The sequence below is a fragment of the Podarcis liolepis genome (assembly GCF_965112155.1).
Source record: "Podarcis liolepis genome assembly, chromosome: 2".
In the NCBI taxonomy this organism is placed as follows: domain Eukaryota; kingdom Metazoa; phylum Chordata; class Lepidosauria; order Squamata; family Lacertidae; genus Podarcis; species Podarcis liolepis.
The window spans coordinates 18,899,584-18,925,659 of record NC_139555.1 but is presented as its reverse complement, the minus strand read 5'-3'; the positions used below and the strand labels follow the sequence as shown (position 1 = coordinate 18,925,659).

Genomic DNA, 26,076 nt, shown 5'->3' with positions numbered 1-26,076 from the left:
TCCTACCTTCAGGAGCACTGTCTCCCTCCCCCACATTAGTCAGTTTAAAGCCCTCCTGATGAGATTTCTGAGATTTTTGGCAAAAACATTTCTCCCAACCGTTGTGAGGTGCAGCCCATCACTTGCCAGAAGTCCATCTTCAAGAAACTGCAGTCCGTGATCTAAGAATCCAAACCGTTCCTGTTTACACCATTTGCGAAGCCAGCTGTTCACTTCCACTATTTTCCCCTCTCTCCCTGGGCCACGTCGTTCAACTGGGAGGACAGACGAGATGACAATTTGTGCATTTAGTTGCTTCAATTTCCTGCCGAGAGCCTCATAGTCTCTTTTGATCTTCTGGAGGCTATTGCTTGCAGTGTCATTGGTTCCCACATGAACCAAGAGGAAGGGGTATTTTTCAGTGGGTTTTATGATTCCTTGCAGTCGTTCAGTTACATCTTGGATCTTAGCCCCGGGGAGACAGCACACTTCCCGAGACATCTTGTCAGGCCCACAGATCACTGCTTCTGTTCCCCTCAGTAGGGAATCCCCTATCACCACTACACGCCTCCTCTTGGGTTTGGTCGGGGTTTTTCCATGAGCTGTCCGTTCCAAGGTCGCCTGCACATTCCCTGAGGACTGACTTTGCTGCTCGTCTTCATATACCTGATCGACTGTAATGAGGGAGAGATCCTCAAATGGAGTCTGCTCTTCGTCCTCCATGCTAGGGGAGAGGACCTCAAAGCGATTGTGTATTTCTAAACAATCAGAGTGAACCCTGGGCCTCCTACTTCTTTGAGTCACGTTTCTCCATATATCTGGCTCCTGTATTGGTGAACTATCCTCCTTCTCAGGGGAGTCCCCTGTCTCCTCCTTGGTGGGGACGGTGTGCTCTGTTGCTTCCAAGAAGAGCTCCAGCTCTCTAATTCTTTGGAGCGTAGCTACACGTGTTCAGTTTCTGTTAATTGGTTCTCGTGGGAAACTTGCAGATTCTAGCTTCACCAATTAACTCAAGCTGGTGTCAATTTACTCTTGGCAGAAAGCCCAGGTCTGCTTGACCTAGAAACTACTCACTCTGATTGGTTAACGACCAGCACTCAACTCTGTTATCTAGGATTGCTAGCACAGTTTGGTGTGAGGTGTGTTAGGAGTTAGAAGTGCTGTGTATGGTTTTGAGAGAGAGAAAGAGAGGATTTATTTTGCTTTTATTTGTATGCAGAAACTCTGCTGGTTTTATTTTTTCCTTTTAATAAATCCTGTAAATAGTTATTCTGAGTCTAGCTGACTAGTCATTACCGCCGCAACTAGCTTCCTCGCTGTGCAGGAAAACTCTGCTACGTTTGGGCTAAAGCCAGTAGGGCTATGCCTGACACTTCAAAGTTCCATGAGGTTATGGGCATTGTGCTGCCAGCCTGAGTTGCGGTGGTGTCAGCATCAACGGTGTTGGTTCCAGTAGTTCCAGAGGTTGTTGTTCCTGGCTGGTTCCTGACCGTGGTGAGCTGGTGACGCAGCGGACAGAAGGACAACAGCTGCAGCGTGTGAGTGCTGGGTGCTGTGGTTCCTGTTTTCTCTCTCGGTGGTCGTGAGTAGCTGGTTCCGGGTTCCAGGGACATCGCTCTCAAGATGGCCTCACAACCAGTTCAGATGGCTTTTGAGCGTCTGAATGACTCCAATTACTTGCTGTGGTCGGAACGCATGCAGGCAGTGCTGCAGAGGGATCGTCTCTGGCAAGTGGTGAGTAAGTTTCCTACGAAGCCTGATGATGAAGACCTCGATAAAGACCAAAGAGCAAGGGCCACAATTGTCTTGGGGCTGGAAGATTCCCAGTTGCCGTATGTGAGGGGAATCAAGACAGCTAGAGGTGTGTGGCAAGCACTTAAAGAACTCCATGTGCGTGAGACAGCGGTTTCCAAGCTGTTCATTCGCAAGGCATTGTACAAGGCAATGTTACAGCCTGGGGTTACAATGCAGGAACACCTACACAGTTTACAGTTAAAGTTTTCTGCGCTACAGGAAAGAGACTGTGCGTTAGACCAGCAGGAGAAGGTGGCTATTATTTTGAGTTCTCTCCCGGAAAGCTGGAACAATTTAGTTTTGTCTCTAGAAGGCATGCAGGAGCATGATTTATCAGTCAGTTACGTTACTGGGCGTTTGATTGAAGAATGGCAGAAGAGGCAAGAAAGGTCGTTGGCTGCAGAGGCTTCTACAGGTGGGCGGTTTGGAAGGAGTTCTCATGCCGTGCCAGAGGTGAAGCAAAAGCAGCGTACTGGTGAGGAGTCAGCGTTTGCTGTTAGGCGTTGTTTCCGATGTGGGTCTTCAGCGCATCTAAAACGACAATGTCCGGAGTTGGTCAAGTCTCAGTGGCCGGTGCAGGAGCAGAGACGAGATCAGCAGCAGCAACAGCGTAAAAGGAAATTCTTCAAACGAAAACAGTCGGCTCAGCTGGTGACCGGCGAGGTCAAGATTGCTGATGAGAAACAAGTGGTCTGGGTGGTCGATTCGGGAGCATCTCGCCACATCGTGAACTCAGATGAATTGTTTGTTTCCAAGAACTCAGCACAGCGCAGCCAGGTGGCTCTAGCAGACGGAAGTACTTCCGAAGTGATTTCGGGGGGTGCAGTTTTTGTTCCTTGTCTTCGTGAATGCCTGCAAAATGTACTTTGTGTGCCGTCATTAAGGAGCAATCTGATGTCTGTAGATTGTTTGCTAAAAGCTGGGTTTAAAGTGTATTTTGAAGGAGACAGTTGCATTATTAAGAAGGCTGGTGAGATTTTAGGCACTGCTAAGTCAGAGGGAGGCTTGTTTTGGCTTAAAGCAGGATCTCAAGTTGCAGCAGTAGTCAGTAAATCTCAGCCTGCAGTGAATAACAAAGCTATACATGACAACTGTGTGCACTTATTGCATAGGAAAATGGGGCATGCTTGCTGGAAAAGTGTACTAAAAATGTCTGAATTGGCTGATGGGGGTAATTTAAAGAGTTGTAACAAGTACCTTGATTGTAATGTCTGTAAAAAGGTTAAAACCCACAGAGTCTCTTACCCCAGAAGTGACAGAGTTAGTGAGTCACCGCTACAGCTGGTTCACATGGACGTAATTGGTCCATTTGCTGTAAGCAGGGGTGGAGCGCGTTTTTCACTAACAATTGTGGATGACGCCACGCGTTATTCCTGGGTTTTTCCCATGAAGAATAAGGGTGACGTGTTCACTAAGTTTAAAGGCTGGGTGGCATCTGTGGAAAGATTTCTGTCTGTTAAACTCAAAAGGATTCAGACGGACAGAGGTGGCGAATTTATGTCAAATGCCTTTAAAGATTGGTTACAAAAGCGTGGCATTGGGCATAGAAAAACGAATGTTTTTTCCCCAGAGGAGAATGGCGTTGCAGAACGAAAAAACAGATCTTTACAAGATATGATGTTTGCCATGCTTGAAGATGCTGACTTACCCATGTCTTATTGGGGGGAGAGCATGCTCACCGCGTGTTATCTCCAAAATAGGCTCTTTCATCAAACAATAGGTACAACCCCGTACTTTAAATTGTTTCAGAAAAAACCTAAAATTGACCATTTGCATGTGTTTGGATCAAAAGCCTGGGTATTAATTCCGAAACAAATGAGAAAGAAGGGAGATCCTAAGACCAAACAGTTAGTGTTTGTGGGTTACCAGGAGCTGGGAAAAGGTTTCCGCTTTGCTGAAGGGACAAATGGCATTGTGATCTCCAGGAATGCCAGTTTTTGTGAACATAGTGGCTGGGAGAGACTACATGCCAATACTGAGGTTTGGTTTGAACCTTCCCAGGAGCTTCATGACTCTGAAAGTAGACACAGAGAATCAGAGTCTGAGGGGGAGGAAAGTTCAGATAAGAGCTCTCAAGAAAGTGGAGTTAGCCAGAAACCAGTTGCTAAGCAACAAAAGAGAGGTCGTAGTTCTGAGGAGGAAAGTGGGTCAGAAGAAAAATTTTCTCCCAGAAGATCTAAAAGACAAAACAAAGGAGTGCCTCCGGTGCGTTTTTCTCCTGATACTGCAAATGTGTTTAGTGTAATTGCAGAACCCAAGAGTTTTCAGGAGGTGTTAAAGTTACCAAAAGAGGAGGCAGAGCGCTGGAAACAGGCAATGGAGGAAGAGATGTCCTCTTTGAATGAGCACAAGGTTTTTACACCAGTAGCAGCGCCTGAGGGGGCAAAGATTGTAGGCTGCAGGTGGGTGTACAAACTTAAACCTCTGGTGACAGGAGAGTACAAATACAAAGCTCGTTTAGTGGCTCAAGGATATTCTCAGAGGCCTGGAAAAGATTATGACGAGACTTTTTCCCCTACTGCTAAGGGGGACAGTGTAAGGCTGATTTTAACGCTTGGAGCAAAGAGAAAACTCCTGTTAAACCATTTTGATATCCAGACTGCATATTTACATGCATCAATATCAGAAGACCTGTATCTAGCCGAACCGCCTGGTTATGAGACAGGTTCCAATAGAGTGTTGAAATTAAACAAAGCTCTATATGGTCTCAAACAGGCTGCAAGATCTTGGAACAAATGTTTCCATGAGGCCTTAGTGTCATTTGGTTTCAAGCAGAGTACAGCTGACAATTGTGTTTATGTACGTGGTACAGGCAGTGATCAAGAGTTTTGTCTGATTTATGTAGATGATGTATTGTATGCCTGTAAAACAGATAAACAAACTAAAAGATTTGCCAAGCAATTGTCCAGTAAGTTCAAAGTGAAAGACTTAGGCCCGGTTAGGACATATCTAGGGTTGGAAGTGTGCTGGGCCCAAGATGGCAGCTGCCTAATTAGTCAGCAGAACAAAGTTAAACAACTACTGACTACATACAGGATGCAGGATTGCAAAGGGGCAGCGGTGCCTATGGATCCAGGTTTCATAAAAACACTTCATATAGATGAGAGTCCTGAATTTGAACATCCTGATGTATATCACTCTGTAATTGGAAGTTTATTGTATTTAGCACAGTGGTCCAGACCTGATATTAGTTATGCAGTAGGCATATTAAGTAGATTGGTCTCAAAGCCCACACTAAATGCCTGGAAAGGGGTAAAACAAGTTCTGAGGTATCTCAAGCAGACAATTGGCTATATGTTACAATTAAATTCTTCAGAGGATGAAATGTTGAGTTGCTACTGTGATAGTGACTGGGGAAATTTGCCAGATAGAAAATCTGTCACAGGACTAGTCATAATGGTCGGTGGAGCTTTAATCAGCTGGCGGTCACGCAAGCAAGACATTGTAAGTGTGTCATCAACGGAATCAGAGTACGCCGCATTGAGTGAATTGTGCAACGAGGTGATTTATTTCAAGCATTTGTTAGCAGATTTAAATGTAAATTGTGGAGAACCAGTACAAGTTTACATTGATAATCAAGCTTGTATAACCTTAAGTAAAACAGAGGGTTTCAAATCGCGTTCCAAACATATCTCTGTAAAATACCAAAATGTACGTTGCTGTGTACAAGACAATGTAATCACCTGTACTTATGTGTCAAGTGAAGAAAATGTAGCAGATGTGTTAACTAAACCATTGGCAAAGATAAAGAACAAACGAATGTGCAAGGGTTTAGGTTTGCTGGAAAAATAATCTCCTACATAGGTGTATTTGGAGTTAATTGTTCAGCAGAATCTGTGAGGGGGTGTTCAGTTTCTGTTAATTGGTTCTCGTGGGAAACTTGCAGATTCTAGCTTCACCAATTAACTCAAGCTGGTGTCAATTTACTCTTGGCAGAAAGCCCAGGTCTGCTTGACCTAGAAACTACTCACTCTGATTGGTTAACGACCAGCACTCAACTCTGTTATCTAGGATTGCTAGCACAGTTTGGTGTGAGGTGTGTTAGGAGTTAGAAGTGCTGTGTATGGTTTTGAGAGAGAGAAAGAGAGGATTTATTTTGCTTTTATTTGTATGCAGAAACTCTGCTGGTTTTATTTTTTCCTTTTAATAAATCCTGTAAATAGTTATTCTGAGTCTAGCTGACTAGTCATTACCGCCGCAACTAGCTTCCTCGCTGTGCAGGAAAACTCTGCTACGTTTGGGCTAAAGCCAGTAGGGCTATGCCTGACACTTCAAAGTTCCATGAACACGTTCCTCCAGTTGCTGTACTTTGTCTTTTAAAAGGGCAATCAACATGCAATTGCTGCAGGTAAAGCTGCCTGCAACCTTTGGCAAGATGGCAAACATTGCGCAGGAATCGCAGGCGACTGCAGCTGTTCCCTCCCCTTCCATCTTGAGATCGTGTTGTTGGGGGTGGCTACAGAGGTCCTCCATCATAAAAAGCTTGAAGACAGGACAAATAACTTCCCCCACAAAAAACAAACAAACCTAGATCTCCCCCAACAAGCGTTTGAGACTAGCTCCCCTAAATCTAAAAGATGGGTATAACTGCGCGCGCCGCTGCCCTACAAACTCTGATAAGCTCCTCCCACAGCTAATCCCCTGCCTCAACAGAAACCCTGCCCCCTCTGACCTTTACACAGGGAAAACAGCTAATCAGCCACAAAGAAACACACACACACAAGAAAACCCTTTTTGCTCCTTCTTCAACTGCTGCCCTACAAACTCTGATAAGCTCCTCCCACAGCTAATCCCCTGCCTCAACAGAAACCCTGCCCCCTCTGACCTTTACACAGGGAAAACAGCTAATCAGCCACAAAGAAACACACACACACAAGAAAACCCTTTTTGCTCCTTCTTCAACTGCTGCCCTACAAACTCTTTATACTTTATTTACAACATGGTCCACAACAACTCATTCTTCTTCTTTATACTTTATTTACAACATGGTCCACAACAACTCATACATACAAAGAAACCCACCACCATCAACAATTTAATTATCAAAATTAAACTCCTATCCCCTTAAACAAAGAAAACATAATATAAAAATAAAAGACATCCTTTATCCTGCAAATGGCCTCCTTATTTACTTCTTGTATACTGTTTCTTTTATATGTGATTATTACAATTTTTCCTAATTATGACTTATAAACCGCAAAGTCTCCTGTAGAAATTAATCGAAACAAATCCAGGTGTATATTTTGGGGCACTGTCTGGTAAAGTATTCTCTGCATTTTCCCCATTCTTTTTGAAATTCTTGTCTAGGTTGTCCCCTAATTGTCTCTGTTAATCTGGCCAATTCAGTATAATCTGATAATTTATCCTGCCATTCCTTTTTTGTTGGCACAAATTCTTTTTTTCCAATTTCTGGCAATTAAGGTCCTCGCCACGCCTGTGGCATAAAGGAATATTTTCCGATCCTCTTTTGCTATACCTGTGTCTGTTATTCCCAACAGGAAAGCTTCTGTATTTTTCACAAAGTTATATTTAAACATTTTTTTAAGTTCATCACATACTATATCCCAGAAGCTTTTGATTTTTTCACAGCTCCACCAGATATGTATAAGTGTCCCTTCTGCTCTGCCTTGCCTGGTGGAAGACAGACTTGGGTATAAAGGTGAAGCCGGATTTCTTACTTGAAAACAGCAGCCCTTATTCGTTAACGGTAGAAGTGACGAGGGAAGGAGATGGAGAAATGTAAATCACAACTCCAGAAGGCCACTGAGCTCGCCACTGCTTTAGTGGCTTTCCGACTCTCAGTACATGGGTCTTAATTAAAGTCTGTTGCTTATTCTAACAGTTTTGGGCAGCAGGGACACAGGTGGCGCTGTGGTCAAAACCACTGAGCCTAGGGTTTGCCGATCGGAAGGTCGGTGGTTCGAATCCCCGCGACGGGGGTGAGCTCCTGTTGCTCGGTCCCTGCTCCTGCCCACCTAGCAGTTCAAAAGCATACCAGTGTGAGTAGATAAATAGGTACTGCTCCAGCAGGAAGGTAAACAGTGTTTCCGTGCACTGCTCTGGTTCGCCAGAAGCAGCTTAGTCATGCTGGCCACATGACCCGGAAGCTGTCTGCGGACAAACGCCAGCTCCCTCAACCTATAGAGCAAGATGAGTGCACAACCCCAGAGTCATCCACGACTGGACCTAATGGTCAGGGGTACCTTTACCTTTACCTAGCTCTCCAGAACCCTCAGCACAGGTCTTTCCCATTACCTGCTACTGCAGGGAGCTGGAAACTCATAGCTCTCTGGACGTTGCTGTGTTGCAAGTTCCATCATCCTTGCCCATTGGCCATGCCGGCTGCATCTCGTGGGGCCCAACAACACCTGTAAGGCCACAAGTTCCCTATCCCTTTACTACTAGGTCCTTTTAACTGAAAGCTGTTGTCCTGGGGTAGCTCAGTTGGTAGAGCTTGAGACTCTTAAGCTCAGAGTCGTGGGTTCAAGTCCCACATTGGGCAAAAGATTCCCCACATTGCAGGGGGTTGGCCTAGATAATCCTTGTGGTCCCTTCCACCTCTACAATTCTTTTATAACATATTTTATTAAATTTCCCATAAGGTTCCAATTCATAATATATATTTTTCTTTTGTTCTATCAACTTCCCATCCCATTTCCCATGGTGGTTTTTTTTTTTATTCTATCCCTTTGCTGTACCCTAGCGTCACTGTTTTATTTTTATTTTTATTTATTTGATTTTACAAATATAAAATTATAACAATCCCAATGCTCATCCATATACAGAGATAACTCTGAATCTCCCCCACCGCCTTCATGGTTCCTATTGTCAGCATTTACAACTGTATATTATTCTATAATCTATATTTTGTATCTATCCATATTGTCCATAGTATTTATTACATTACAAGTGAGATTTAAATCCTGCTGATGTTTTCATCTGCTTGCAATGGTCTCTTGAATAAATTGTATTTTTTCCCCATTCTTTTTAAAAGTTTTTTTTTGTCATTTTATCCAAGAGGACTAGCTTCACTGTTTTCTATCATAACCACAAGACAATAATCTCTCATTCTGGATGTTGCTCGTAGTTCAAATCCTGCTTGTGAATTGATCATATTATAATATTTCTTTAAATGGTCTGGAAAAGGCTTCCAATTTTCCATAAAACCAAGTCTATGACTCTATGACCTCCCACAAGCCCCAGGCCAGGGCTGGATTTAGGTTTGACGAGGCCCTAAGCTACTGAAGGTAATGGGGACCTTTATATGTCCCCCTGTCCTTTGTCAACAACCAACTGTCGCTGTTTTTTGTGCTGAATATATGCTATATGGTAATTTATGGACCTAATAGGTATCTAAATCCATTTGCACATAACAAAATATGTATTTTATCAAAGTAATTATTGAATTACTCTTATATTTTGGAAATGTACATCCAGTTGTTTTTTCCCTTTATTTTTTTGGGGGGCCCCAAGAGAGCGGGGCCCTAAGCTATAGCTTGTTTAGCTTATACATAAATCCAGGACTGCCCCAGACAACATGGCCAGTGGTCAGAGATGATGGGAACTGCTATCCAACAATGTCCAAAGGACACCACACACTGGCTACCCCTGCGTGCGACTGAACCTCAGGTCCTCTCAACAGGAATTCAGCGCTCTGCCACTGAGCTAGTTTCTACAGTGAGCAGAGCTGAGATTTCCTGAAAGTCAATGTCCAGAATACCAAACCTTCCAAAATCCCAAAGCTCATAAACGCTACTTGGGTCACTGAGCGGTGAAGAAAATGCACTCTCCACATGCCCCAAAGCCCCTTTCCTTGTTATTAGTCTCGCATGTTGCCGAGCTAAACTGAAAACAACTTTCCTGGACTTAAGCCCTGGTGAGTCAAAGTCAGCCTTGGGCCTTGTTCTTTCAGTATGAGAGGAATCCATGAATATTAAAAAAGGAAACCTGCAACCAGAACAACTTTGCTGAAGGAAAAGTTTATCAGCATGCTTGGAGATTTCCAACAGTGCTGCATGCAGACTTCGGGGGGGGGGACGACGAGTGGGACGGGGGGGAGGCTTTGAATGACCAACCGAGAGCACAAATCACACGAATGACTGACCCATAACAGAGGTTGCAAATTAACTCTGACAGGTGATCATTAAAAAGTTGGCAGTCTCCCGAAACAGAAGAAGATTGCCGTTCTAATCATTTGCCCTCCCCTGCGACACGGCCTGGTGCTTGTGGCTTGTGTTAGAGAGCTGATTCAAATGTCCGGCAAGGCAACTGGTACAGTCCTCCCAACTTGTTGAGCGGTGTGGAAGTTGCTTATCTGAATGTTTCTCCCTGTATCTTGAAATAACAGACATGCCAAAGGGGCCCAGCCGGGCCTTTCAGCAAAACCTTCTCTCCCCTTATGTTTGAGGCTCAATTTTACCTAGACAGCCTTATGCTGCTGAGGACCCCAATACAGTGGTACCTTGGTTCTCAAACTTAATCCGTTCCAAAACCAAAGCTTTTCAAAACCAAGGCGCGCTTTCCCATAGAAAGTAATGCAAAATGGATTAATCTGTTCCAGACTTTTAAAAACAACCCCTAATACAGCAATTTAACATGGATTTTACTATCTAACAAGACCACTGAGCCATAAAATGAAAGCAATAAACAATGTATTGCAGTCACACAATCAATCAATAGCTGAACTGGGTTCCACACAGTCACAAAAACAAAACAAAAAGAGCCGCAAAAACAAAAACGCAAAATAAATAGCAAAAAGCGACAGACCTCAGCGTAACACTCAAAACAGAAGTGTGGCACTCAAAATGGAAGTGTTTCACTCAAATCGGAAGCGTAACACTCAAAACAGAAGTGTAGCACTCAAATCAGAAGCACAACACTCAAAACGGACCACATTTGGCTTCCTTCCAGGTTTGCTGTGTTTGGGTTCCAAGTTGTTTGAGTAACAAGGCGTTTGAGAACCAAGGTACCACTGTACCTCAAGGATGACTTTTCCCCACATAAACCAAACAATACCTTGCAATAATAATCTGAAGCCCTTCTGTGTGTTCCCCCTACGATGAGATGCAGAGTGTGGGCCTTCTCAGTGGTGGCTCCCTGCTTAGGGACCGCTCTCCCCAGGAAGGCTTGTCTGGCACCATCATTATGTATCTTTCAGTACCAAGCAAAAACATTTCTTTTCAGCCAGGCCTGAGGTTTTTATCTGTGGCTTCCTTCAGTGTGTATGATATTTTAGTTCCGATATATATATATATATGTGTGTGTGTGTGTGTGTGTGTGTGTGTATGATATTTTAGTTCTGAGATAGATAGATATATATATGAAAGTTCTTTTTTACCTTTTGCTCTCCTTTAGTTCTATATGAGCTTTGATGCACGTTCTGTTATTTGTAAGTCACTCTGAGTTACCTTTTGCACACACACACACACACACACACAAATAGCTGAGGGCTAAACCACGTGCCTTTCTAAACATTTTAATCGGCTCTTGGAAACAAACTGTCGAATTTTTGTTGCCTTTTCAAATACGCACGCAGATTGAACACACCTTTGAAACAAAGAAGCAAGGAGACTTTTCTCCTTCTCTCAGGGCTGACCTACATAGAACAAGAGATGAACTTCTGCTGGAGGTTGTGGTAGGCATTCACAGGGAACAATCAACAGGTTGCTCAGCCGTTCCTATGCCACTTAAGGATCCATTGGAAAAGGTCCTTTTGGTCCAAGGACTGTAGCAGAATCATAGAATCTTCGAGTTGGAAGGAACTCCAAGGGTGCAATGCAGGGATCTCAGCTAAAGCCTCCATGACAGATGGTCAGCCAACCTCTGCTTAGGGACCTCCAAGGAAGGACAGTTCACCACCTCTCGTGGGAGTCTGTCGAACAGCTCTTACTGCCAGAAAGTTTAGGACTCTCCTTTCTTGTAACTTGAAGACATTAGTTTGGATCCTACCCTCCAGAGTAGCTTGCTCCATCTTCCATGTGACAGTCCTTGAGATATCTGAAGATGGCTATCATATCTCCTCTCAGTCTCCTCTTTTCCAAGCTGAACATACCCAGCTCCTTCAACCACTTCTCATAAGGCTTAGTTTTCAGACCCCATATCATCTCTGTTGCCCTCCTCTGCGCATGTTCTAGCTTGTCAACATCCTTCTTAAATTATGGTGCCCAGAATTGCACACAGTATTCCAAGTGTCTGACCAAGCCAGAATAGAGTGGCCCTATGACTTCCCTTCCTCTAGACCAGCCTTTCTCAACCTGTGGGTCCCCAGATGTTGTTGAACGACAACTCCCATCACCCCTAGCTAGCAAGGCCAGAGCTCAGGGATGATGGGAGTTGTAGTCCAACAACATCTGGGGACCCACAGGTTGAGAACCACTGATCTAGACACTACACTACTGTTGATGTAACCTAGACTAGTGTTAGCTCTTTTTTTTTGCTACTGCATCACACTGTTGACTCATGTCAAGCCTGTGGTCCACCAAGACCCCTAAACCCTTTCCACATGTACTGCTAGTAAGCCCAGCTGGAGGAAACCTGGCAATGGAGGTTGAGAATCAGCAAGACCCAGGAACACTTAAGCACATCTGTCCCATTGAGCGATTTCTTCCCAAGCAAATTTGAATTGGGGAGCATGTAGCTCAGGAAGTCTTAATAACATTTTCTATCAACACTCCTTCACACACACAAACTTTTTATTTATACATCTAAAAAAGCAACAGTGTGACCCATTCACACTTGTGGTGCATGGAACTGTGTCAGTAAGTCCAGATTGGCTGTGGTCCTCTGCCATGCGCACGTGTGGTACAAACACACACATTTTTATTCCGTGGGCATGACACCGCAAGCAGCTTTTGGAGGCCAGGCGAAATTACATAAACTGCAAAGTGCAGTCTTTTCAACTCAAGGTAGCCACTAGGGAGCCATTTCACACATGCGTTCAGATCACTGGTTTACTCAACACTTGACGACACTTAAGGGAAAGTCCTCCATCAGAGTCAACTTCATTCAAAACACAAGTTTTATCTGTGATGGCACAAAAAGTCATCAAGCAATGCTATGACATTAGGCCCTGTTTTCAGAAGAACAAAATGAACAAAACTAACCACAGGATAAAAACAACGCCAAGTTAGTGGCAGAAGAACCAAGCACAGTTCTAGCTTTTCACGGACAAGAAACATGTTTTTATAGGTTCCTCAGGAGGAGGTTTGCACCATGTTCCACTCCCAACGCTGGTCATTCTGTTTATTTATCTGGACTTCTTATCTCATGCTTTTGAAAACAGTCTCAGATTTGAAGCCTGTCCCAGGATAGGGGAGAGTGGAGCAGTTCCTGCTCCAGGAAACTGCGTCTGGCTCCAAATAAACACATTTGCGTGCGCAATTTTGCCCAACGCACACATTTTTGCAACGCGATTTCCCCGAAGATAATGCTTCAGGAACAGATGCGTTTATCTGCACACTTTAACCCATGCTTGTACACATTACTTGCCTGGAGAAACAAAATTCGGAAAAGTGCTCATTTCGAAGGGTAGCTAAATTTCAGTTAGCGTATTGTTTCAGAAAGTGAATCCTTACTTCCGAGTAAGGATTCCTAGGGTCGTGCTAGAAGGCCCACTATATTCAGTGAAGCTTATTCCCTATGAACCACATTTTGAACCTTAATTTGAAACCACTTCCAGATTGCTTCACTATTATAAATGCTCCGAGCTGTTTTGCAATTTTCTTTCAGAACTCACCAGCCCCGGGGCCGTTTGCAACACGATGTTCCGAGCTCGCTAAGAGGCTTTTCGAAGTTGTCATGTGAGCACTTCCAGAAGGAAACGTTAGGTGGGGAGGACAACCTTTCCAGGATGAGCCCATTGACAAGGCCTCTGCCAGGGGAAATCCTGCTCACAGATGCCACTCAGGACAGGCCCTATAGATAACTAATCCTTTTACAACAGTTCCATGCAAATGATCTCATAACGCTGCCTGTGCAAATGAGCCCTTGCCAAGAGAACATAAATGCAAGGCTGCTTTTCCAAGGGAGAATCAGCAGGTGGGAGGCAGGCCGGCGCAACCCTCTCCTGCTAATACCCACCAATTCCCCATTGCACATCCTTCCCCTAGCACTTTTAACTCACAGCAGGGCTTGCTTCCAGTTTCGCAGCCCAGCTGCAGGGCAGGGAGCTGCAGAAGGAAAGAATCAGGAATCGACCAAGCTATTCCCCACTCCCATTCGCTGTATCAGGAAAACGCCAGTTAGGAAAGCTTGCTTTTCTCACAACATCAGCCCCCAATGAGGCCCCACAGTCCCTTGTTTTGGAAATCCAGACTCGTGGCTCTCTCCTCGCAAGCCAGGTCCTTGGCATAATCTCAGCAAAAAACAACAACACCTCACTAATATAAGCCCTTGCTGGCACATGTTGCTGGCGGAGCAGCCAGATACTGCTTTTTGAAGGTTGCAAAAGAAAAGGGGGGTAAAATCCAAGCCAGAAATTTCATCTCCTTATCAAGATCCATTAAATCTCAAACCGTTTTCATTTTCTAGGCTAATGTGCAATAGGAAACTGAATAGTTAGATGACTTTCTCCTACGGAAAGCAAATGAGGACTTGGTTGCTAAAAATATAGCAAGTTCCGCTTGCCTGCAAAAGCCTTACATGGAAGATGCAGATTTCATGATGTTTTCTGTGTTTGACAGTAGCTCCTTTTAGGAGTTCTTTCCCACTGATGGAGAACCCATCGTTCGAAAGCCCTGGGGCGGGAATCTAGAATTTCATCCATTTTAAGTCGTGACCGACAGGCCAGTCTCGACGCAAAAGAACAAATGGATACAAACCTGGCGCCAGAAATGGCAAAATGAATAAGTAAATAATAGTGGGGGGTGGGGGAGTATTTCAGCCACCCTGGTCACCCCAGAACTGACTTTAGCAGCCATCTTTCAACAAAGAAACTTCAAAAGGGAAAACGCAGCTTGAAACCACAGAATTGCAAATCGTCAAGAGATTTGGTGCCATCCACTTGTAGATTGAATCAAAGGATTTTTATCACACTGTATGTGTTGATTGGCTTACCAATGTTGGGGTTTCTGTGTTATAAACAACAACTGGGTCTGGGTTTTTTGTTTTGAAGAAACGCAATTCTCACAGCCTGTACTTTTCTGCATTCCATCTCCTGCTCACTTCAGCTACATTTCTCTCCTTCCACCCCACCCTAGAAACAGCCAGGAATGCATATGTATGTATTTGCAAATCAGGATAACACTTCATAACATTTGGTGAAGGGGACTGCGGTCCACAAAAGCTCGCGCCGTAATAAAACTGTTGCAGCAAAAACAGCAGTTTTTAAATCTGGAGGGCCATGTCTGAATGGGAATTGGAACCCCTCGTGTTCTTCCTGGACTAAAGCACAGTACATTTCCAAGCACAATTCAAAGTGTTGGTGCTGACCTTTAAAGCCCTAAATGGCCTTGGCCCAGTATACCTGAAGGAGCGTCTCCACCCGCATCGTTCAGCCCGGACCCTGGGGTCCAGCTCCAAGGACCTTCTAGTGGTTCCCTCGCTGCAAGAAGTGAGGTTACAGGGTACCAGGCAGATGGCCTTCTCGGTAGTGGCGCCCGCCCTGTGGAACGCCCTCCCATCAGATGTCAAGAAATAAACAGCTACCTGGCTTTTAGAAGACATCAGAAGGCAGCCCTGTACAGGGAAACTTTTTAATGTGTGATTTCAGGGCTTGTTTTCAGCTGGAACTCACTTGGACTCTATTCCGGCACCTCTCAGGTGGGTGCCACTGCTATCATAGAAGAATAAGCTTCATGGTGAGTTCTGGCACCTCTTTTTCTAGAAAATAGCACTGTGTGATGTTTTACAGTAAAACCTCGGTTGTCGAACGTAATCTGTTGCAGCAAACCGTTCAACTTCTGAAATGTTCAACAACCGAGGTGCAGCTTCTGATTAGCTGCAAGAGCTTCTTGCACTCAAGAGGAAGCCGTGTTGGACGTTCGGGTTCCGAAAAACATTAGAAAACCGGAGCATTTACTTCTGGGTTTTCAGCATTTGGGAGCCGAAACGTACGATAACGGAGGCGTTCAGGAACTGCTGTATTATGTTTTTATATATGTTGGAAGCCCCCCAGTGTGGCTGATGCAACTCAGTCCAATGGGCAGGATGTTGCTATCCTTATTATTGTTATTTTATAAAGGTTACTGAGATGGCACGGGAAGTAGCTGCTGGAAAAGCAAACCTTGTTGCTAGCAACATACAAACTGGCCACAGAAATAAACCTCCTTGAATAATCTGGAACTTTATTCCAAATTAAGTAAGTTCATGATCAGGGTATGTTGTGTGCAAGGCTTTTTTTTCCTGCCAGAACTCTTTTTCTAGAAAAATAGCACTGGTTGTGTAGAATTCACAATCAATGGGTGGGGTGTGGGGATGTAAGACATGGGGTGGGATAAAGAAGCTCTGGGAGGGGGTTGCGCTGCCCCTTATATAATGAAACAAGAGAACGATTTTTAGCACCTATAATGACAAGGTCCCCTGGCCAGACCCCCTCTGGTATGATTTTATATCTCCTCACAGACATAGATAAGCATGTGACCTGGCATGTAGCACTCTTTGCAACTGCCGCTAGGAAAATTAGAGCAAATTATATAGCCAAGATAGCCACCAACTGTAAAGGAGATGAATTTATTTGACCCTATCTACATCAAGCTATATTCTATCTTTATCACCAAACTCTGAATATAATTAACATTATTTTTTAATATGTTAGTGGCCATGTGGTGATTTTAGCCGATACATTTTATTGTTTAATGTCTTAACCTGTATATTAAGGTACTTTTATAGCTCTGTTTAAGGGACGCGGGTGGCGATGTGGGTTAAACCACAGAGCCTAGGACTTGCCGATCAGAAGGTCGGCGGTTCAAATCCCCGTGACGGAGTGAGCTCCCGTTACTCGGTCCCAGCTCCTGCCCACCTAGCAGTTCGAAAGCACGTCCAAGTGCAAGTAGATAAATAGGTACCGCTCCGGCGGGAAGATAAACGGCGTTTCCGTGCGCTGCTCTGGTTCGCCAGAAGCGGCTTAGTCATGCTGGTCACATGACCCGGAAGCTGTACGCCGGCTCCCTCGGCCAATAAAGCAAGATGAGCGCCGCAACCCCAGAGTCAGCCACGGCTGGACCTAATGGTCAGGGGTCCCTTTACCTTTATAGCTCTGTTTAGAGTAGGTAATGTCTTGATAATATAAATGAATTTTTGTATTAATCCAGCATATTTTCTTTTAATTGTTGAATGATTCTTGTGTACATTGTGGCAGCCTTTGGCTATGTGCAATAAAACTGACTGACTGACTAGGAGGGGGTTGGTTGCTGAGGCACAACAGCCCCTAGTGTGTATGTATGCGCGCACACACACTCACACAAAAACACACACAATCATTCTGTTTGTTTGCACTCGAGTCTCCCCAACAAATCTCCTACGGCTGATTTACCTGGCCTGACTGGACTCTGCATGCAGTTCTGAGAAACCATGGTTGGGTGGGCTGACGTGGATGCTCTGCTGCTGAGGTCCATGACGGAAGGTGACGCTGAGGTAGATTGCTGAAGAGCTGGTTGGTGCGGGCTGTGGTCATGCTGGGCCGGGCTGGGCGGAATGCCGTTCTCCGAGAGAAACTCTTCCAGGTCCATGTATTCCAACTGGAAAGTGTCGCCATCGTAGGGAAGGGTCTTGTCCCATAATGTAGGACCCAGGAAAGCAGACTGTGGAACCATAGCATTGGTATTGTCCTCATCCAGCTTTTTCTCTTTGTCTTTTTCTTTATAAAACGCTGAAAGGGAAAGAAAGAGAAAGAGAGAGGGGACAGGGAGGGGGCGAAAAGTCAGTACGTCCACAGAGGAGTTTGTTTGTTTTGTTTCCTTGCTTTATAGGAAAACGACAACAGCAACCCTAAGAGTCGGTTCTCTTCCTGCAATTACAGCGCTCTCCGTATGGAAAGCTCTACGTTTCGGTATAGGGTTTTGAAGGGCCTGGGATAAATTATTTTCGACTCATTAAATATATGCAGGGTTTCCGCCTCTGTTTCTAATTAGCAATTCATCTGTACACTTGGCTTTGAGCAAACGTCAAGATCCAAACAACACTGTGAGGTTTCATCAGAGCATTCGCAGCAGAAGACGGAATTGGAGGCGGGGAAAGGGGGAAGTGGGAGAGAGAGATGATAGAATTGTAGAATCGGAAGGGACAACAAGGGTCATCTAGTCCAATCCCTTGCAATGCAGGGAGAGAGGGAGAAATTAGAATAAATATTGCCTAAAAGGACATGCTCCACAAGTTGAGAGTGTCATTTTAGAGGATGAAACTTAATTTTTGCCAATTTATTCAATGAGGGGCGGTCTTAAAATAGTGTGTGTGTGTGTGTGTGTGTGTGTGTGTGTGTGTGTGTGTGTAAGTCAAACCTGCTATTATTTTTGTGATTGGGCAACACTTCGCTTTGCAACTCTACGTCTAATTAAAAAGCACATAAACAGCTCTCGGGAAAACCAAAGAGATTTAATTTTACCTTCTGAAAATGCCAGGTAACGCTAAATGATATAATGATAATGATAAAATCTGCAAGTGCGTGACAATCCTTTTCAGTGATTTCCGTGCAATTTTACACACATTTTCCTTCCCAAGCAAAACTAGACTGTCTTCATTTCAGCAAAACATCTTCTGAATTCCCAAGTCATGTTACAACTTTTTAACACCCCTCGTTTGGAGAATCTGAAAGTTGAAAAATCCAACAGGCCCTTACTCTGCCAGCAAGTTCTCTTGCACAAAGAACACTGAGATGGATCAGAATCTCGCAGGGTTCCAGTTTATCCCAATAGGGTTTTAACGGGAGAACTTCCGAAGAGCTGAAATGAGAAATTTGATCCCCACCCCACTCCTCTCAAAAAACCTAATTGTCTGGCTCTGAAGAATGACCTGAATTGTTTTCTGTTTTACAAAGTTGCGGAGCCTATAGCTCACAAGACATACCATGGTCCCATTGATCGAGACAAATAAATATAATAGCCTCTATCGTCCACAAGAAAGCAGAGTTTGCAATATACTAGAATGTCCTGGTGATTAAAAGCACGAAGCACACAGGCAGAAGTGGTCTTTGATTGCAAAGATGTAAACGAGCAAACAAAAGGTTATTTAATGTGGAAGGAAATCGTGTGATTTAAATGAATCTTTCCCAACAAAAAACAGTGGTCGCTGTACTGCATAGGATGTTCCCACAAACTACACATTGATCTCTCTTGGTTTTTAACTAAACTGCTTTAGCAGCAAGAACAGAGAGCTGGAAAGGCAAGGCTGAAGTCCCCCACTTCTGTATCTACCATTGTCCTGATCTATTCTGCCCCATACACCCAAAACATTTGGGTGTTGGTTTGGGGGGGGGCGGGCAGTTGTTGCAGCGTTTTGTTCTTCACAGCTCACATTTGCTTGAAGCCACGGATGCATATGAACTGTTTGCCCCTTAGGACTGAGGAATACAGGCACTTTAGGACTAACAGCTGCCATAATTTAGGTTTTCACTGGGGAAGTGGCTGTGGGGAAAGGGAGACGGTCAACACACCCATTCTTTCCACTACTCAGAGTAAAGCCACTGGAGTCAGTGTAGCATAGTGGTTAGAGTATCAGACTAGGACCTGGGAGACCAGGGTTCAAGGCCCCGCTTGGCCATCAAGTTCACTGGGTGAGCTTGGGCCAGTAACCGCCTCTCAGCCTAATTTACCTCACAGGATTGTTGTGGGGAATAAATGGGGGGGGCATTAACACCACCTTGAGCTTTCCCAGAGGAAAAGGTGGGATATAAATGCTATACACACACACAAACAAATATGTTCACTGCATTCCACAGCTGTGTTTCAGTACAGAAAGAAGAGAGACCTAATCAAGGGTTTCCAACGTATCTTGTAGCTCAGTCTTGATTTCCACATAAACTGGGTTTAAGATTGAGATGCATAAAAAGAGATTTCCTGTCATTATGCTGGATGAAAAAGGCACTATAACAGCCCAAAGATTCAAATAAGCAGAGTTACACATCTACTCAGACATAAGTTCTGTTCAATGGGGCTTACTCCCTGGTGGGTAGAGGATCCTATAGACAGGCTAGACTGCAGCCTAAATTTCTAAGGTAGTTAAGAGCCTCAAAGGACACAGTGGTCAACATATTGATCAATATACAGTGGTACCTCAGGTTACATACACTTCAGGTTACATACGTTTCAGGTTACAGACTCCGCTAACCCAGAAACAGTGCTTCAGGTTAAGAACTTTGCTTCAGGATAAGAACAGAAATTGGGCTCTGGCAGTGCGGTGGCAGCTGAAGGCCCCTTTAGCTTAAGTGGAGCTTCAGGTTAAGAATGAACCTCCAGAACGAATTAAGTACTTAACCTGAGGTACCACTGTATCTTTCTTTAAAAAAAGGTTTACAGACCCATATATGTTTCTAGGATTTAGGGAAAGAGATCAGCTGTCCACAATTGACCGTTTATGATTCGCCATGATCTTGGATTAATTCTGAACTTTCCTTCCAGATACGCTCCCTCTGGAAAAATCATTATAATCTCTGTGTCCTTTTCTTATTTATGGATTTCGTGGATTGCTGTGTGTCACTCACAAGACCGAATGCTACAGGTCCATGCGCACCACTGAACGAAGTGCGACTTGCTCTAAAGGAAGCATGCCTTGGATCAGCCTGCACAGGCGATACTCAAATATCACATGTGGTTATATGAACCTGTCTAGAAAACTACAGGGAAATACTGAGCGCTGCGCAGTCTGCAACAGCTAACAAGCCCCATTGCTGTGGCTTCTAATGGAGTGTGCATTGCACCCTCTGTGTCAAAAACACCACAAACACTCACACTCTTAGAACCTACAAAAGATGTAGAATAAGTCCTTGCTAACGTATTTACAAAAACCTATTGCAGCTTCTTAGTGCAAAGAGGTATTTGGTAAGGGTTCTGTTTTGCTTACGTGCAAATCCAGAAGCATAGCTTCCTTTAGAGCAAGTCGCACTGCGTTCAGTGGGACTTACTCCCAAGTAATAGACATTTTGTGTGCCTTCTTCTCTTTAAACTTTAAAAATAATAATAATAATCTAACACATAAATCCATTCTCCCACGTGAGAGAAAGACTGAATTTTTTAATAGCTGTAATTCTAGGCATGCACTTCCTTGGAACTCGGGTCCACGGAAATCAAAGATTAAGACTTCCAAGAAAACCGATGGCAGGAGCTGATTGATATCTAAAAGCACTAAGACGCCAGCGCCTTAACTTCCCATTTAAATCACCTTCAGAAGTAGTGTTCCAAGTGTGCTTTACAGACAAACAAGGAGAATAATAAAAAAGCAATAAAAATAATAATCAGCTGGCTTACTCTTTAACTACACATGCCATAGTAAACAAATTAAAGTCCAACCCTATGAATGTTTCTATTACAGGAACCCCACGGTTACAGCACAAGCCTAACGCATAGACTCCGGCTGCGCAATTCTAAATACACTTCCTTGGGAGTGAGCGCCCCTAGACTCCAGCTGAGCAAAACTCAGCAGTATTTTCCTGAGAGTAAGCACGGCGCCTCTCAACAAGCAACGGAGTTGTAGGATCCGCAACCTAAAGGAAAGCGCTCCGGCTCCTGCCCGGGGCGCCCGGCGGACGCACCGCGCTCTGCATTGATGCGCAAACTTAAATGTGGGCTTTGCGCGCTTGCACGAAATGGGCTTTTGCGCGCTGCTGCTGCTGCTTAGCCAGAAGGCAGTCTTTTAAATATATTTGCGCTCTGTACCGTGTGTGTGTGTGTGTTTATATATTGGTCCAGAGGAGAGGAGAGGAAGAAGCAAGCGGGATAAAGCGGGAGGGGGGACCCTAAAAACCACTACCCCAGCCTTTATTTCCCTTGCCCCCGCTCCCCATTTCTCTCACCGTCTTCATGCTGCAACGGTAGCTTGAGCGGGTTTTCCAGCAGAGATTTCAGCACCCCGTAGGTTGGAGGTAGGAAAGTTGGATTCAGAGGCAGAGGTCGAGCCATGGTCCTGATCTCTCTTTCTCGCTGCCCCCAAATTATTCTTTTTCAAACCAAGAATAAGAAAAAGGAGGGAGGACAGGAGGGCGGGCGTGGGTGGGAAACCCCAAATTAGGAGGTAAAAGGAAGAGAATGGGAGGGAAGGGGGGAAGAAAAAAAACCCCACCCCACTGCTAATAATTTTTCTGAAAAATAAAAATAAAAATAATCAAGGGCTCCTCCTTTTGGCGAAGTTCTAGCCGGCTCCAGACGCTCCGAGGAAATGGGGACGTCCTTTTGCTCGCTTGATCCCCTTTCGCATCAACAACAACAGAGGCAGCAGGAGGAGGGGAGTAAAGGGGGGTGGGGGGAGAGAAAGAGGAAAGAAAAGAAAGAAAAGGAGAGAGGCAACCCTGACAGCCAGGCAGCCAGGCAGCCAACCAACCAAGCTCGCTCGCTCCGCCCAGACCGGGGAGCTGCCGGGGGCCGCCTGCGCCGCGCTCAGAGCAGTTGGCTGTCCATGTGCGGACGCCAACGAGCGTGACGCCCAGGGAGGCGGGGTAAGGGAGGGGCCGGACAGATCGCCGCCCCCGGCCCGCGATCGGATCCCGCTTACACGCCGCCGCCACCCCGGTTGTTCTTCTCGGGCGCTTTTCTCCTCTTCTGCGCCGGAGAAGCGGCGGGAGAAAGGATGGGCGAGAAAGGACTTTTAAAGGCATTGGGGGGCGGGGGGGGGAGGGCACCGGGGAGAAGCTGCAGCTGCATCCAGAGGAAAAGAAAGGATGGGGAAGGGAAAGGTTACATTCGTTTCGGAGCGCCTGTTTTGCAAGATGCACTTCTGGAAACAGAGAACTATAGAGTTGGAAGGGAAGCCTGAGCAGTGCTTCCCAAACGCGGGTCTCCAGCTGTTGTTGTTGTTTGGACTACAATTCTCATCAACCCTGACCACTGGTCCTGCTAGCTAGGGATGGTTGGAGTTGCAGTCTAAAAACAGCTGGAGACCCAAATTTGGGAAACGCTTAGTTCTAATCCAACTCCCTGCACTGCAGGAATATGCAAGGATCGAACCTGGAGCCTTGGGGTTATCGGCACCATGCTCTAACCAACTGAGCTATGCAAGCTTTCTAACTTGGTTGCCCTGTGACAGCTCCATTTAAAAAACTAAAAAAATAAAAACCGTGTGAGAACAAAACAATTTGCCACATGAGCATGAATGAATTTGCGGCAGATACAACTGCAGTTTAAAAGAGGCAGCGTCAAGAAGGCCGTTCAAAAGTTGGTGTCCTCAGGGCAAGTTCTTGCCCGAGGGGAAAGAATGGTTAGCCATCGTTGTATTTGTTTGCTTGCTTCTTTGGTTCACAGGGCGATTCACAGAAAGAGTCTTGGGAGACTGCAGTGGGCTATTCTTCCTGGCGCATGCCCCCTCCCACAACTCGCTGGCCAAGTGCTGGTTCCCTTGGTCCGTACAGTGATGCCGATCCCACTAACATTTCTCCAATGAAAACTTTGTTTAGTCGTCTTAGTCGTGTTCGACTCTCCGTGACCCCATGAACCAGAGCATGCCTTGAAAACTCTCCCTTCTCAAAGCTTCTCCTTTTTCATGTCCATGGAGTTTTCTTTTATACAGAACAACAAACCCCTGTGTTGCAAACTAAACGCAACAAACAATACAAGCAACATGAAGACCAGTATACTAGATAGCACTGCAATCCTTATTGTATGATATACATGATTTAGTACAACAAAAACACAATACGTACACTTGTAAATTCTCTAATATACAGTGGTGCCCCGCAAGACGAATGCCTCGCAAGACGAAAAACTTGCTAGACGAAAGGGTTTTTCGGTTTTGCGTTGCTTCGCTAGACAAATTTCCCTATGGGCTTGCTTGCGCTTTTTTTTTAAAGCCGCTTGAAGAGGCGCAGTTGCGACGGACTGTGCTTCGCAAGACGAAAAACATCGCAAGACGAAAAGACTCGCGGAACGAATTCTTTTCGTCTTGCGAGGCACCACTGTAGTTGAAATCAAATGAACACACGCCTGTCAATCTTTGAAAGTCGGTAGAAGTATAATAAATCTATGGTTGAAACAAAGTAATAGAAACAGAGCTTTCTTGGCAAAATACTGGAGTGGTTTGTCAGTTCCTTCTCCAGGTGGATCACATTTAGTCTAAACTTTCGGCTATGACCTATCCGTCTTGGGTGGCCCTGCACAGCATAGCTCAGAGCTTCTCTGAGTTATTCAAGCCCCTTCACCACAACTAGGCAGTGATCCATGAAGGGGCTGATGAAAATAGGGGTGTCCTATTCAACAACAACAACAATTTTACTATTTATATCTCTCCCATCTGGGTTGCCCCAGCCACTCTGAACAGCTTCCAACATATATGAAAACATAACAAAACATTAAACCTAAAAACCCCCAACAACTTCCCTATACAGGACTGCCTTCAGAGGTCTCCTAAAGGTTATACTTATCTCCTTGGCTTGGGGTACACATAACTCCATACTCCATACTCCATACATTTTTCTGATGAAAATAGGGGTGTCCTAAGGAAAAGTAGGACATTCTGGGATCAAAACAGAAACCGGGACGGCTTCTGTAAATCTGAGACTGTCCTTGAAAAATAACTTGGAGGGTTTGTGATACAAAAACATTGTGGGTCATGCAGATGGAGGTGTCATGGTCTTTTTCTAGCTGCCTGGTTTGTTCCAAAAAGTGTCCCAGGTTCCGTCACATCATAAGTTGTTCTGCCATTGCCACATCTTGATTGACGCCTTCCACTCATGTGCAACAAAGGGTCAATGTGCAAAATCGTGATTGATGGGTGACAGTTTCCAGGGACGCTGTGGGAACATTTGTTGGCATTACCACATTAGCTTTGATTTCTGAGCTGTGGTTTCTGCCGTTGGTCGTGCATCGATGGAATCACACCTATGTTGTACCAGTGCTAGCAGGGGCATAATATCATCCATCAGCTTCGCAGGACCACAGGATCAGTCTTAAGGATCATCTCTTAAAGATTTAGGGGGCCTTCTTCAGCTGTAGACTTAACACAGCTACTGTGCTACAGTGTTTTTCCTGTGCATATCAAAAATCCCAAGATTTAAAAGTATGCAGCAGGTATTTTAGAGACAGATGATGATTGCCAGTGCTAATGATACTCAGAGTAGAACTGCTTAATTGAATGGACTCAGCCTGGATAGCTCAGTTGGTTAGCACGTGTTGCTTCTAACACCAAGGTTGCGGGTTCAATTCCCGTATGGGACAGCTGCATAGGTTGGACTAGATAATTCTCAATGCGCCTTCCAACTCTATGATTCTAATTTTATTGAGCTCAACCGGTCTGTTCTGACTATGACTTGATTGTATATCACCTGGAGAAAATGCCTCCTAATAATGCTGAAAATAATTACAGAGAGGCTATTAAAGAGGCTTGATCATGGATCCATCATGGATTTCTATGGAGAGTTTCAGAGCATAACATGGGCACAGTGCGTTAAAAGCCATCCCACTCAGGAAGGACCACTAGATTAAAGATTTGGACACATCCATGCTATGCAAAAATTACTAGTTACTGGACACTTAAGTACATAAATACAGGGCAGTTGACACCAGCAAGGGGGAATGGCTGGCACTGCTGCATGGGGAGATATGGTACATAATGAATTCCTATTTGATATGCACATAAATAAAGACGGAATGAAGCCTTTGAGAGGTTTAGGGTTAAGGGAGAAAGAAGGTAAACAGAAATATAAGCTCCAGGAGGAAAGGAGAATCTGAGAAGTGCTGATAAACAATATTAATCTGAGATTAGTCTTAGAAAAAGAATCCCTTGAGAAGGGAGCGCAGGACAATTCGAACTTTTAAACGTATATTTTCAGCCCAAAGCAACAAACACACAGCACAATGTTATTAGATGAAATGTGATATTCTGCTGGACAGGAAAACCAAACGGACCTGTCTCCTTGTTAGATTGCAATACAAACTGTTGGTTCCTGTGAACCAGAAGAATCTAATCACTAGCACAAAAGGGTAGAAAGTGACCTGTTTATTAACCATATAGGTAGGTTCCACGTCCACCACATGTATCACACCATAGCTGAGATGTCCTGAGTGTCAGGGAATCACTGCCACAAAGCAAAGTGTTGTTGTGCAAATCACCCAAGCATTCTCTCTGTCTGGAGTCTGGAGCCTACACTCAGAGCATGGACTGCAGGGATATGATGCAGCAACCCTGCTGAAGGTAAGGTCTAACCCTGCATGGATCAGAGACAACCAGGGA

General features: G+C 44.7%; 1 protein-coding gene across 2 annotated transcripts in view; it reads right to left on the bottom strand.

Moving 5' to 3' along the window:
• The window catches only part of HLF (HLF transcription factor, PAR bZIP family member), a 75,982-nt gene extending 53,634 nt beyond the window's left edge, over positions 1–22,348 (bottom strand). Inside the window, exons 1-2 of one of the 2 annotated variants that reach the window (XM_083490483.1) lie at positions 21,713–22,348; positions 17,243–17,578 (exon numbers count right to left, since the gene is read on the bottom strand). In XM_083490483.1, coding sequence (XP_083346609.1) covers positions 17,243–17,578; positions 21,713–21,818 — 442 coding nt within the window. In that variant the 5' untranslated portion in view covers positions 21,819–22,348. The remainder of the gene's footprint in view (positions 1–17,242; positions 17,579–21,712) is intronic. The other variant, XM_083490482.1, reaches the window with a different exon arrangement.
• Between the last annotated feature and the right edge of the window lie 3,728 nt (positions 22,349–26,076).